At 46.1% G+C, this 14,041-nt stretch overlaps 1 protein-coding gene across 2 annotated transcripts in view; it reads right to left on the bottom strand.

The window, feature by feature from the left end:
• GDPD5 (glycerophosphodiester phosphodiesterase domain containing 5) overlaps positions 1-14,041 on the bottom strand; it is a 148,438-nt gene that overhangs the window by 34,919 nt on the left and 99,478 nt on the right. For both annotated transcript variants that reach the window (XM_026843471.1, XM_026843479.1), the window contains exons 4-8: positions 10,291-10,384; positions 9,580-9,639; positions 6,206-6,304; positions 3,879-3,972; positions 116-261 (exon numbers count right to left, since the gene is read on the bottom strand). In XM_026843471.1, the coding sequence (XP_026699272.1) occupies positions 116-261; positions 3,879-3,972; positions 6,206-6,304; positions 9,580-9,639; positions 10,291-10,384 (493 nt within the window). The remainder of the gene's footprint in view (positions 1-115; positions 262-3,878; positions 3,973-6,205; positions 6,305-9,579; positions 9,640-10,290; positions 10,385-14,041) is intronic.

Genomic DNA, 14,041 nt, shown 5'->3' with positions numbered 1-14,041 from the left:
TATATATATATATATATTCTCTGGAGAGCAGCCTGGAGACCATCAGATCTGGTATCATCCTTTACACAGGCAGAAGAGCCAGACAACACAGTACTTATAATGTAAGACTACTCACCATCGGTGCTCCACGGTGACCTATAATGGCTGGCTTTGGTCCTAGAGCCTTCTTCTCCATTATGCAAGGGGACGAGATGGTGAGGGGAACGAGGTAAAGTGCAACTACAACTGCGAGGTATGCAGTAAACATCAGCATCTGAGAAGCTGAGGTGGAAAGAGAGAGAAAGAGCTGGTGAAAACGTTGATCCTGACCTCCTCATACCATGGGAGCAAAGTCAAGACACCTTCATCTTTCTCCAGAGGAATCACTGATCTACAGCCATTGCCCCTAGTACAACGGCAGAGCTCTGTGTTTAGGGAAAAATATATTGTATTTTTAAAAAACTCTCTTTGAGCTAATCAAGTCCTGAGGGAGGTTTTCACTTCATTTTTTTTATCAGGGAAACAAAAAGTCGGGCAAATTGCTCAAAGTCCTGACAACGTGGCCCAAAACACTTCTGATTTCCAGCCCTTTGGGTGGGACAGCACCAAATTTTGCCCTGCCCGACAGCAGAAATAGATCATCAGTTAAACATATCTACAAACAAGTCATGACACAATGTCAGTACATTTAATATCACTTGGGTTTACATCAGTTGTGTTTAACATTGGTAGTTCACCAACACCACCCATTTCAGGCAGGGTAACAACCACTTTAACTGCTTCTGCATTAGGATTTGTGCCAGCCAGGACTGAGTTAACTTATAATAATTTTTTACTGATCAAGTTGGACATGTTTAAGTCAGTCCTTGGGTTGTGATGGTGCTGCACTCCCCAGGGTCTCTGCAAGCAGCAATATTACAGGACTGGCAAATGCAACAAAGAGGGTGCTGGCTGCAGCGCTCGGGTCCAGTGCTGCCTCCCACACCATGCCTCAGCTGCCCACCCCCGACTACCAGTGACTTCTCACAAAGTCCAAAACATCTGAGAATCTTTCAAACGTGCTGACAGCGCAAAAAGAAACACCCCTTGTTCCCAACAGGCAGATATTCCTTATAAGAACAAGAGGCACCTTTGAATTCTTGAGCTATTTGGAGTCACTTGAAACCACAGATATTAATGCATAAGACTTCTTTCTTTATTATTATTATTAATTTTTTTTTTCAGACCCACTAAGGCTTTGGAACTCAAGGGAGAACTCAAAAAAAGCCACTCTTTAAAACAAATATTTGCCATGGACGCACGATGGAGAAGGTGGGCTTACTTTTTAGGGGAAGGACAGAACAGCCCAGCTTTGGTCCTGACCACAAGTGATCTGGTTCCACACACAAACTGCTTTTTGCTTCCAGCATCTAATAGCTTCACTGAAACATGTTCCTACAAGCCAGAAAGTAACACTAGTAACTTTGCCAGCTAATTTTTCCTCCTCTCTGGAAGAGGTGTCAATCACCCACAGAGCATTCAAGGAACTGAATGGCATCTTGCTAAGCGAGTTCATGCTGTGCCCTGCACCATAAAGATACGGTGCCCTGGAGTTGTGCGTTACCAGCATCAAAACCTCCAGATGGACACAGGACGTGAACCTGACCCGGTTCTTGCTCGCCCCAGGAACATCACACACCAACCAGGCTTTGAAACAAATCAGCCTGTCAGCCAAGTCTCAGGCTGTGCAAAGAATCTGGTCCCTTCCTGGTCCTGCAGTTCAGGGATTAAACAGCTCAGATTAAAGGCAAGCACCACGTGAAATGCATGGGCTTCCAAATATTGTTATCATTGGACTGCATCCACAAGGAAAGGATGTCCCAGCATGGGACACAGACCATGTTAAAATGGAGCTGAAGACCTCACCCATGCATATGTGCGAACTGAGACCAAAAACCCAAAGTGAAACGCATGAAATACAAGCGCAGTTCGTACATACTGTTCAATTTGAGGTTGGATGGTCTTGTATGGATGAAGCTCTCCTGGTGACCACCCAAGCCAAGCAAGCAGGACAGACAAATCCCCCACTTTCAACAACATCACAACACGAACGACAACGTTTAGATGCCAGCTCCCCCCTCTATTCCTCCTGCTCTTAGCAACCACACCAACCACCTAGTTTGGGCTCCTGGAAGAGCATGTTTCTCACACTGCTCATTGTTACTCAGGGCTGCCTTTAGTCCAATGTTTTCTATCTGACCTCAGAAGCAAGCTTCAAAACCAAGCTACCACCTTTTAAAATACTGTAGCTATTCAAGAAACTTCTATTCTCCAGCTTCAGAAAAAGTAGTATAGGGGGGAACAAAAAAAATAAAGTGCAAATTCGTTCAGGAAAAAAAAGCCAGTTGCTGAAGACTGTCACATGCCTCAAAAAGACAAGAACAGATTGTTGCACTGATGACTGCAGCTGCACCCATTATTTCTAAGAGATTATTATTAGTGTGTGAAATCTTATTTTCCCATTACATGCAACTGTAGGTTCTCATATACATCTCAGCTCTTCTCTTCCATTTTTAACGCCACCACAAACACATCTGTACGAAAAAGTCTGTAAACTCCTGCAGGTAAGTTACCTTTCGCAAGAAAAATGACCCTGAAATAAATAAGATCCAATGGTACAGAGGAGATGAATGTTTTTCCTTAAAAACAAACAAACAAGAAAAGCCCAACCCAGGAGCACAAAAGGAGAACAGCTTCACAGCTTATTAAAAACAAACAAAAAAGCCATTTTCAGGGAGCTCAGCTACAAGAGAAGTATGAGGAATTCCGAAGGAGCACATGCAGTCTCTGCTGTAGGAGTAACCACAAATCCTCCCTCAACTGGCAGCCTAATTACATGCTAAAATATATTTAAGAAGAGCCAGGTACAGCTTTATTGGCATATTTATGAGTTAAGGCAGAGCAATTCTTTCTGTAAAAGGACTCTCTGGATATCAAAGTCTCTCCATCTTCAGACACAGTTTCCTCATTCTCGACTCCCACTTCTTAGAAGTCTTTTGCAAGTGCTGCCAAATCCTTCCAGGGCTCAGATTTTGCTGCAGGTTAAATACCAATTAAAATAATTTTTCTGGAGCTGGCACAAGTGTCTGAGAACATCCATGGACGCCCTGAAGAAAAACACTTCTGAGGACACAGGAGGATCAAATTATTTCACAAGAAAACCTGGAGGAACAGCTTAGACTTGGGAGAGCCCTGGCAACGAGGTGGGACAGGGGAGATGCACAGAAGAGCTTATTTCCCTGGACAGAACCATCACAACAGCAGCTGGGCTCAGTGTGTCTTCCCCCAGTCTGCTCCCTTAGACCATATCTCCATGAGCATTTAAGGAAGCGCCTACCCATCAGGGGACCAGATCTCTACTGAGTGAGCCCTCAGAGCTACCGCACCACAAGCAACAACTCCATGAAGGCTTTCAGAGGCCAAATGCACCTAGAAATGCGGGTGAGCAAGAGCCAAGGAGATGGGGGAAGGCAGAAGTCTTGTAAGATCTGAAGAATAACACTGCATGCCAGCTGCAGAGGGTGTGTTTATGTTTTCTAAAGCAGACTAATTAAAATCTGGATGCTTTCATTCATTGCATCATTGAAAACTGCCCTTTCACCTTCAACCCCTTTGTGCTTCCAGCCACAAAGCAGCAGCCATGTGATCTGGATGCGACCCCAGACCAGACTCACCCGCTCCAGTTTCAATCAGGTTACTCTAGGAGAGCTTCCACCTCCCCACTGTGCTGAGCTGGAGGCTGCTGAGCCCAGGGAAGGAACCAGCACTGCCTCCTGCCAACTGGTTCCCAATGGGTGAGCCCACACCCCACAAGCCTCCCACCAGACCCTGACCACCACGAAAGGACAAGTGGTACTCACTGGCTTTCTCCATTCGTGCAAACTGCCCTGCTATCAACCACGACAGGGCCGTGACCGCCGCAAGTGCTCCTATGTGCAAGAAAGGGGCTGTAGCCTGCAGGACACAAGAACAGAAGAGAAAAAAAAAAAATGACAAATACCCCAACGCCTTGCAAATTCATTGGTCTTGCAGGGTCCACAGTGCATCAGATGAGTCTGTTTCCAGTTGGATTTCACATCATTCCTACGTTAGGCTCCTGTATCTGGTTTGACCATCTCTTCTTCCAAACCCTACCGTTGCCTTTGGCAGTTAGGCCACTATGAAGGCAAAGCAGGAAAGCTCTAAACTCCTTTTTGGGGAAGAGCTCACCTAAAACCACAGAGATTTGGGAAAGGCCTCCTTAGACACCATGCAAATTCAAGTAAGGGTCTTGCTGCCACTAAATTTTAAAGTTCTTGTAGTCCAGTTGAACACTGGTCAATGGCTCAGTGCCCAGATGGAGATCAGTGATGAGTGGTGTCCCTCAGGGGTCTGTACTGGGACCGGTACTGTTGGGTATCTTCATCAATGACATAGTGGGATCAAGTGCACCTTCAGCAAGTTTGAAGATGACACCAAGATGAGTGGTGTGGCCAACATTCCTGAGGGACAAGATGCTATCCAGAGGGACCTGGACAAGCTTAAGAAGTGGGCCTACATGAACCTCATCAGGTTCAATAAGGCCAAATGCAAGGTCCTGCACATGGGTTGGGGCAACTCCTGCTATCTATACAGGCTGGGCAAGGAGTGGCTGGAGAGCAGCCCCAAGGAGAAGGATGTAGGAGTACTGGTGGGTCAAAAACTAGACATGAGCCAACAGTGTGTGTTCACAGCCCAGAAAGGCCCCGTGTGCTGGGCTGCACCCAGAGCAGGGGGGGCAGCAGGGCCAGGGGGGGATTCTCCCCCTCTGCTCCGCTCTGGGAGACCCCCCTGCAGGGCTGGGTCCAGCTCAGGGGCACCAACAGCAGAAGGACACGGACCTGCTCCAGCGGGGCCGGAGGAGCCACGGAGATGCTGGGGGGCTGGAGCCCCCCTGTGAGGACAGGCTGAGAGAGTTGGGGGGTTCAGCTGGAGAAGAGAAGGCTCCGGGGAGACCTTAGAGCAACCTCCCAGTAAAGAGCAGTTATAAGAAAGATGGGGGCAGATGTTTCAATGTGGCCTGTAGCAATAAGACAAGGGGTAATGGTTTTAAACTAAAAGTGGGAAGATTTATACTAGCTATAAGGGAGAAATTTATTTTTTTTTTACGATGAGGGTGGTGAACCACTGGCACAGGTCCCTAGAGAGGTGGTAGATGCCCCATCCCTGGAAACATTCAAGGCCAGGTTGGACGGGGCTTTGAGCAATCTGATCTAGTTGATGTTCTTGCTCATTGCAGGGAGTTCGGACTAAATGACCTTTAAAGGTTCCTTCCAACCCAAACCAGTCTGATTCTGTGAACACACTGGACTGTGTGTCACCAGGAGAGAAAGTTGGAGATGGATCCTCTGACTCATGCTTCTGTTCTCCAATTGCCTGTCTTGAATCTTTAAAAAACAAGAAAAGGGAAGCACTTCTGAGAAATGTTAGTCACTTGTGTGAATGCTATTTTTTCCCCCCCATGCGTTTGTGTATATTTGGGAGTGCGCAGTGATCACCAGTAAAACCTCTCAAGCCTTTCATGGGCAAAATACTTTTTGGACCCCTTTTTGAGGAAGAAGTAAAAAAAGGAATAGAGAGTAGGTCTATCAAGAAATGAACAGTTTGTAACTATTTTCCTCTAATACTTATATAGCTCTGCAGCATACTATGTCTTAAAAGAGGACTAGAACACAGAAAGTTGTGTTCTTTTTTAGATAGAGATATATATATATATATATATATATATATATATATATATATATATATATAAATTTCTGTGCAATGTAAAAACAAACCCAGAGTACTCCCATAGGACTGGGAAGAACATGATGCTGCAGGCCTGGACACTAAAAACCAGAGCGCTGCTAGCCAAACTAGGAGGAGGAATTGCCCTCTCCCTCCAGCAACTATGAGTCACACCCAGCCTCAGTTTTTTCCACCTCAAACGCTGCAGCCAAGTCCTGGTGAGTTTAAAGCAAAGAGCTCAGGAGATAGAGGCAAAGCAATTTAGCAGCCTTGAACTCCACATTGGGGATTTTGCTGTAAATATTCTCATTGCCAAGATTTCAATATTGGGAATGATAAACATCAAGATGGGGTTTTATATAGTAGGAAGACACAAAGTTCATGACGTGTAGCTGCACTGGCCCCTTCCCCACCCAGAGAAGCATCCTTGCAGACAACTTACTTGCAGTGAAATAAATACCATCTCCCATTCATCGTCCCAAAGCTGTGCTATCGATGACATGGTCACCACGGTGGTTATCAAGGTCGTCATCAGGCCAATCTGCAACAGATATCAGAGTATTTACATACTGGAGCCTATCACTGTGTCACAGATTGGGAAATGGAGAGAGAAAATGTTTGTACGCAATAAAAGGCCTAAACCAACTAGACTTAGGACCCACAAGGAAAGGGGTTGGGCTCGTGTGTTGTCCCAGCATGACCTCCCCTTTTCCACCACTGGAGATACAACACTGGGCTGAGCGGTCCCAGAGAGCACACCTCATGGATGATCTCTCCCCTTCTTCACACAGTGGCCAATGGTATGGAAAGATCAGGTGATTTGCTTTGCCAACAAACTGGATCAAAACCAGCTTAAATAGAGATTGGGTTCTGCCAGCCAACTTCAGGGGGTGATCCTGGACTCCCCTGGCCCTGCTGCAACAGCTTGTGACACACCAGGGTGGACTTTGCTCACTTTGACTGTCCAACACTTCTGTTCAGACATGAACCTTGAACACCCCCAACAGACAACACACATTGCACTTCATAAAGGATGAACACGTGCGCAAGCAAGGCTGTGCGTGCCCATCGCTAAGCACTCATCTTGAGACGGTTCAAGCACAACTTTGTGCATGGATGTGACTTCTCCTGGGTCTGAAATGGCAACAACCATGCAGTCAGCATCCCAGCTATATTGACAGAGCAGTTGTAACAGATATTGTGACTTGAGAAGAGGTTCTGGATGACACAGTGGCTGAACTGACACTGCAGACCAAGGCCCAGTCCATCAGCCACCTCCCCACAGAGGCCCTCTCCTCCACGTGGAAGCACTCAGAAGTCTGAGCAAAGCAGTCAAAAAAAGAACACATCACCTCCATTTCAAAGGTAAAAAGTTCAAACCGTCACAAACTGCCATAGAAATAACTCCAGTTTTAAAGACTAAAATCTGGGCTGTCTATCAAAAAAAAAAAAATAATTCAACATCCTCCGCCTCTCCGTCTGGTATCTCAATCTCTGCTGTTCCGCATGCCTGATGGATTCAAAGGATGCTGCTGCTCTATTCCTCTATCTCACATACTGTCTAAATCTAAAAATTTGTGTGAAAGACTCGGCCAGAAAAGGCCAACTGATAGACAGCAATGAACCGATCATCTAGGATGCACAGGGTATCTTGACTGATTTCAGATTTACTTAATACCCAAGTCAAGCAAATAAAAACCCCATATTCCCAACATTTACAGAAATCACTTTTGTACATAATGACAGGATTTCTCTTTCTAGTTTAGCCTCAGTTCCCACCTGCTGTTCCTCTCCTGGTTGCCCACAGACTTGCCAACAGCACAAGAGGTGTCCGTAGGACAGCAGTGACTTATCCTGAGCCTCCAACTTTTGAATAAACATGAACAAAGCACATGGGGGAGCAGAAGGGGCCAAGTGATCCAGCTGCCCCAGGTTGAAGAAGATCTCTTGAGCCAAGAGGTTGCACTCAAACCACCTGCTAACCTTAACAAAGCCATTTCTGCACGTCCAAGGAGGGATGGGCTTTGCTTGCTTACAAGACACTCACCCAGTGACCTATAGTGACAAGCTACACTATTTCAAGAGGCTTCTTTATTAAGGACTTTGAACTAATAGAGGACAAAGCAATGCATGCGAACAACTGCCCTTTGTCACTGGGCCTTGCACCCAGTAGTCATTCTGCCGCCCCATTCTTTGGCGAGACCTCTGGGCTACCTGCCAGAGTGTAACACCAGCACACAACCAGGAAATTGTCTTTTCATCCATTTTATATCCCTCCAAATCCCAACTTCAAATTCAGCAGCAACTGAAGACTGTGTCCACTAGATTTCTTCAATGCAGACCTAATTCCCCTTGATGTCACTGCCCTGTGAAGCACAGAGGTGTCAGGACACAAGCGTTAACTCCATTCCACCATGTCCTCCTCCCATCAGCTCCGATTTATTGCTTCTTACCCTCACTTACACATCTCCAACTTGACTTACAATCCTCAGCTCTTTTTGCAAGATTATGGGAGAAAATTGGACGGAATCGTGCAGTTTGCACATACCAGCCTTCCTCAGATGCTTTAATCTATATTTGAAGATAATTCAGCACAGTTGCAGAGAAGAATATTAATTTATTCCAGTCTCTTATCACAACCTCCTTGTAAAGTTGAGGGAGGGGTAGGGAAGGGAAGAGAGAGCGCAATACATCTGAGTTGTAATGAAAGGTGGACTTTTTTGGAAGAAGGAAAGGAAGGGTGGGTTTCTGTAGGCAAGAACTAACTGATCTCCACCAACACATTCCTCTTCTGGACTTACTCATCCAAACCCACCAGCCACCTGGAGCGTGTCTGAAAAATACCATTTCCCCGATGAAGAAACATATGTTAGACTTAAGAATCAACAATTTCTTTTCCAGCAGTAGTCAGACAGTCCCTGCCCCCTCGTTGCATTGCATCCCCTCCTCCTGAGGAAGCATAGTTTTTATTGTTTCTAGAAGTAAAAAATAAAAAAATAAAAAATAAGAGAGGGTGGGAACATCTGTGCTCTCCCTGTCCTGAGGGGTGGTACATCTGTTCAGGCTCTGATCCTGCAAGACCTTGTCACATGCAGAGCAACCAGATTCAGGAGGAGCTGTGTATCAGCAGATTCAGGACTGGTCCCTTAATTACCTATTAGCAGATTGCCAATTACAACTGAATCCTGCCAAGCCCTTTTCTTTGGCACCATCCCTCCCTGCAGCTTGCCACATATCCTTCCTATCCCCTTCTGCGCTCTGAACACCAGATCTGCATCTTGAATTTCACGGCAATTCTTCAACTGCTTTACATACAAATCAGGACATCCTTGGGTTTCAGCAAACCACAACCTGCACATTGCACACACACCCCTCCCTTCCCAGTTTTAACACCTAAATCCTCTCCTGAGGCTTTTCCAGTCAGTTCCTCCAAGCACATCCTGAATGGCCTCACATCTGCTCAGCCTCTCCTCCAGGGCTGGGTTCAGCACAGGAAGGAGCACCAGAGAGCTTCGTAACAGTATACCACACTGAGCCGAGGCTAAGCTCGGGCTGCTCTAATGACCCAATGTTTTTCAGTCTCCAGAAATGGGCCTTTTGTCAACATATACCCCAAAGTCTTCGTCCCCAGGCTTCGGCTGCCTCTACTGTGCAATTTGCTCAGTCCTCTGAGATGAGGACACACGCACCACAGACATCTACATTTGTGCTCCTCCCAAAAAGCCCATGACAGCACGTGCCACATACACCACCTGCTCCTTAGAGTCCTGTTTTACTGAAATCTTGCTTACTTCCAAGCTGAGAAGAGCCATTTACCTTGTGGAGCCAGTGCAGATTCATTTGCTGTCCCACAGCTATGTGACATAGTGCTAGTATCTGGGAGGAAGAAATCAAGAGAGTCAGACACAGGCACGTCACAACCTCGTAAGTGTTTGAACATGCAGAAACACCCCACCATCCACAAAGATAACCAAACAGGCCAGGGCACAAAGCAGGGCTGACATGGGGACGGTCCAGCAGGCACCACCTAGCTTGGTTGTACTAACAGATCCTCTCCAAAGCCAAGGATGTGGAGGGAAAGACTTTGACGTTTAAGAAGCAGGGAGTTGAGAGTCTGGTCCATGGGTACACAGTGCCCGGGACTGCAGGAAGCAGCGCCTACGTGGGGCCAGGTACCATCACGCTACCTGAATGGAGACCACGTCCCAGCACCTTGGGATGGAGGGGAAACAACTTGCACTTGTGACTAGCAGATACACCAAGGTGGAAGCTGGGCCACACTAAGCAGAACAAGAGCTGTATTTCTCCTCAGGCCAACTGCACCACCAGTATCAGGGTCTCTCTTTGCTTGTGATCATCTGAGGTCAACGACCATGCATTTTTCACTTTCCATTTATTTTAGACAAAGCCAAATAGAAGGAGAGAGGAATCACATCTGAAAATTGCTCAAGTTGTAGGTGGACTGAGAAGTTCATGCCCTAAAACAAATGCACAAGCCTCTAGAAAATGGGATTTTATTCTACTCACCAATAACACTGTAATGTATGTAAAGCCAGCAGCAGTTGTTACAAGTATTGGAATGGACCAGTCACTCCAATAACCCATTCGGTTATATAAAAACCTGAAAGATAAGCGTGAAATACAGATTAAGAAGAGATTCAACACCATAGCAACTTCACTAGGATTAGACAAAACTTTAGAAAATGGGTCATTCTGTTTCCACTCTACAGACAAGAGATAGGCAGCTAAAAGCACAAGTCAAACAAAACGCAGTGTTTGTGCATTGATCCCTCACGGGAAATTAATTCTGCAAAGAGGAACTGGACAATTATGTCTAACATAGCAACAACATTACACAGGGAGAAAAAAATTATTGTACAGGACCAGGGCTTGAGCTTCCTGAAAATTATTCCCCACAAACAAGAGAAAAGTATCCCCATGTGTGGTGGTGTTCACCTGAACAGATCCAGTGTTGTCCCACATGCTCATAGTCTAATAAATACAATACAGAGATAGCATCAAGGACAGAAAATTAATGTTGTTGTGCATAGCTGTGCTGTATCATACAATCACAGACTGGTTTGGGTTGGAAGGGACCTTAAAGATCATCCAGTTCCACAGCCCTGCCATGGGCAGGTGCACTTTCCGTCAGCCCAGGTTGCCCAAAGCCCCGTCCAACCTGGCCTTGAACCCTTCCAGGGAGGGGGCAGCCACAGCTTCTCTGGGCAACCTGTGCCAGGGCCTCACCCCCTCACAGGGAACAGTTTCTGCCTTAAATGTAAGTATATCCTAAAAAATACTCAAGGTGCAAACTCTTTGCAGAGGGACAAAGTGATGGAAGAAATTGCATCTCCTGTACCTATCAGAGATGGTGTCTCTTATTCCAATGGGCTGTAGAAAAGATCCAATCCAGCAAGTGGGGAGACTGTCAGGAATTGGGCTCAGGACTCCCCAGAATGGGTCTCTGGCTGGCTAGAGGAACCGTATTCTTTTGACCTTCTCATCTTCAACTGACTGCAGGGCTGGTCTCCTCAGCCTGAAGGATGCCTGGAGGGTTTTTCTGATCAGGGGGTTTCCTTCTCCTGCTCCTTCCATTTACCTCAAAGCTTTAAGTAAGAGACGGGCCATTCAAAGGGTCTATGATCCAACCTTGGCAAGAGGCAGCAGCAATGTCCTGGTGCTCTGGAGGATCAGAGCTAGGACTGAAACAGGGTTATAGTAGTACTGGGGTATAGATGACATCCTACAGGTACATCTCCAAAGCATGTACCTCCAAAACAGCTTGTCTGGTTCCTCTAGGCCACCGCTCACCAGTGAATTCCCAGTTTCTCCGCGCTCATGCGGAACAGTTGCCACCTTGTCAAGACTTAACACACAAAAGCACAGAAGCCAAAGATTGTCCCTATAGCATAGTGGTCACAGCGCTGCTCTAGGAACAGAGAAACCCATGGTCATGCCCTGCCTTAGCTTTTGGGCTTGTAGTGCTCTTCCCCCACTACCTCTGTAACCAACAGGCAAAGAGGTAGGTTCCATCCTCTTGCTGAAGCTGACTTTTGTTCCCTCCTCTATTTATCCAGGTATCCTCCCCGCTCTCAGTTATCAAGTTTTCCAAGCCCGTATTTCCAAAGGCAGATTCAGCTCAGCACCCTGCCTCATCACTTTCACAAAGCCAATTGGCAACGAAAGCTTTTATCAGGAGCACTAGGCAAAGCAGACTGTTACTCACAGCAGCAGCACTGTCCCTTGTGCCTAAACGTTGGGTCTCAAGTGTCAAATTTACATTTAAATAGGAATATACTTCCCAGTGAAACTGTCCTGGAGTTGGGCAAGAGTTATTAAAGTTGGGTTAAGAGTCAATAAAGCACATTACAAGCGAGACACAAGGTAGACTCAGTCAACTACTGTCCCTGGCCAGAAATACAGAAGGGCACCCAGGCCCTACCACACCAGGAGATGGGCAGCCAAATCCTTTCTTGCAACTCCTGAGAGTTCAAGCCTGATCTGGATTAAAACCTTTTCCAGTGGATTTTCGGAAAAATACATCACTAGGCTGACTTGGATTGAGTCTAACTTTATCTCCTTGCAAATCCTCTGGTACAGCAAGGGCAAGATGGTTATGGGGTGGGTGATGCAGCAGGACTGCTCATACATGCCCAGCAGAAACACAAGCCCTGGAGCAGCACCTGGCTGCTGTGATCTCCTGTGCACCTCAGCACAAAGACTGCATGAAGCCCATCCTGACTTACTAATCTCAGGACTGAGTCCTGCTGAAGAGGAGCAACCAGGTTCAGAACACACCCGAGTGAAGACTCCAGATGTCACTGTATTAAAGGATCCCGGAACACAGTAGACGTTGGGCTTCCTCAACATCTGACAATGTGGTGCTCGGGTTGAATGGTCCCATTAGCCTTCCTCAACCCTACTCATCAGCTCAGTCAATGAACTGGCCAATGCAAACACCCAGGAGTTTTACTGGGGGTTTCTGGTTACAACAGACATAAAAGCTGCATACAAGCAGGTCAAAGACTCGACCTCTTCCCCACCGCTCAAATCCAGCATCATTTATCAGCCACAAACTATGGTCTGGCAACTGCCCCACCTATTCCATTCAGGAGAAATGCTCCCGCTTAGGATCTGGAGAGCAAATCTCTGGTCTCAAACAAACATGACCCATGTCCAGGTACGGCTTAAGAGTTCAAAGAGCCGTAACAAAAGGGATATGGAGGGATCCAGACATGCTGTTAGTAAAAATTAAAAAAAAAAAAATAATGAAAAAATAAATGAGGGAAGAAAGAAAAGCAAAGACTTCAGAGGAGCCCTCTTATGCCACCACCAAGAGCTTTCTTAGCTCAGCTTCAGTACACACAAGTTTTTGCTCTGGTGTCCCTTCAAGTGGCCCCCTGATAGTGTCAGGTCTTCACTTGATGTGCAAATAACTGGTTTAAAATGCTGTTTCCATGGTAGTTATGAACCAGATGAGCCTTCTCCACAACTACGGAAGAAAAAATTTGCTACACAGACTTGCATTTATAGTCCTGCTCCAGAGGGAACACAGCCAGGTTCACAAATTACAGCCTTTCCCACATCCTTCATTAACCAATGGTGAGCTTTCTGGTGCACTACATAACTTGCAGACTGGAGATCTGAAGTATAATGCAATTAAGTGTAGACACCAAGAAGGGAAATGCCTGAAGCAATACATTTAAAAAAAAAATATTTACTTAAATTTAAGAGGCACAAAGGCCTTTCACTGAAAGGACCTCACTGCATATTCAGCTTCACAGTAAAAGGTTAAAAGCCTGCAACAGTACATGCTGGGCCATATTTTTTCCTTGTCTTTCTAAAGCCTGTTTCAATTCCAGGATAGTCCCTTAAGCCTTTAAAAGTTTAAAGGCCAAAACCCCACCTTTATGTAGTTAAACCCTATCACTGCCACAATTTAATTAGGTCAGATTGGGTTTACACAGATAAGTGAATCCACTGTTGGAGCCCAAACTTGCTGCCTGAACTGCAGGTAGCATTTGCTGCGCTCATCTGTAGGTTTCTGCTACCTCTTAAGCCACCTCTGGTAGCTGCTCAGTAGCATTTAGCAAAGCTCTGCACATCTGGGTTAAGAAAATAAGAACATCGTAAAGGTTTTAAGTACCGTTTTGGCCAAAAGAACAAAGAGCAAGATTGCAGCGCATTGTAAAAACTCCTTATTCTAGTTGAAACTATGCCAGCACACTAATAACCCTGCCAAGAAGGACCTGGGGCTATGGAGGACACGAGGTTCAGT

This window comes from Athene cunicularia, assembly GCF_003259725.1.
Source record: "Athene cunicularia isolate RWA chromosome 1 unlocalized genomic scaffold, athCun1 chr1_part1, whole genome shotgun sequence".
Taxonomy (NCBI): Eukaryota; Metazoa; Chordata; class Aves; order Strigiformes; family Strigidae; genus Athene; species Athene cunicularia.
The sequence above is the reverse complement of the archived record's forward strand: the minus strand, read 5'-3'. Positions and strand labels throughout refer to the sequence as shown.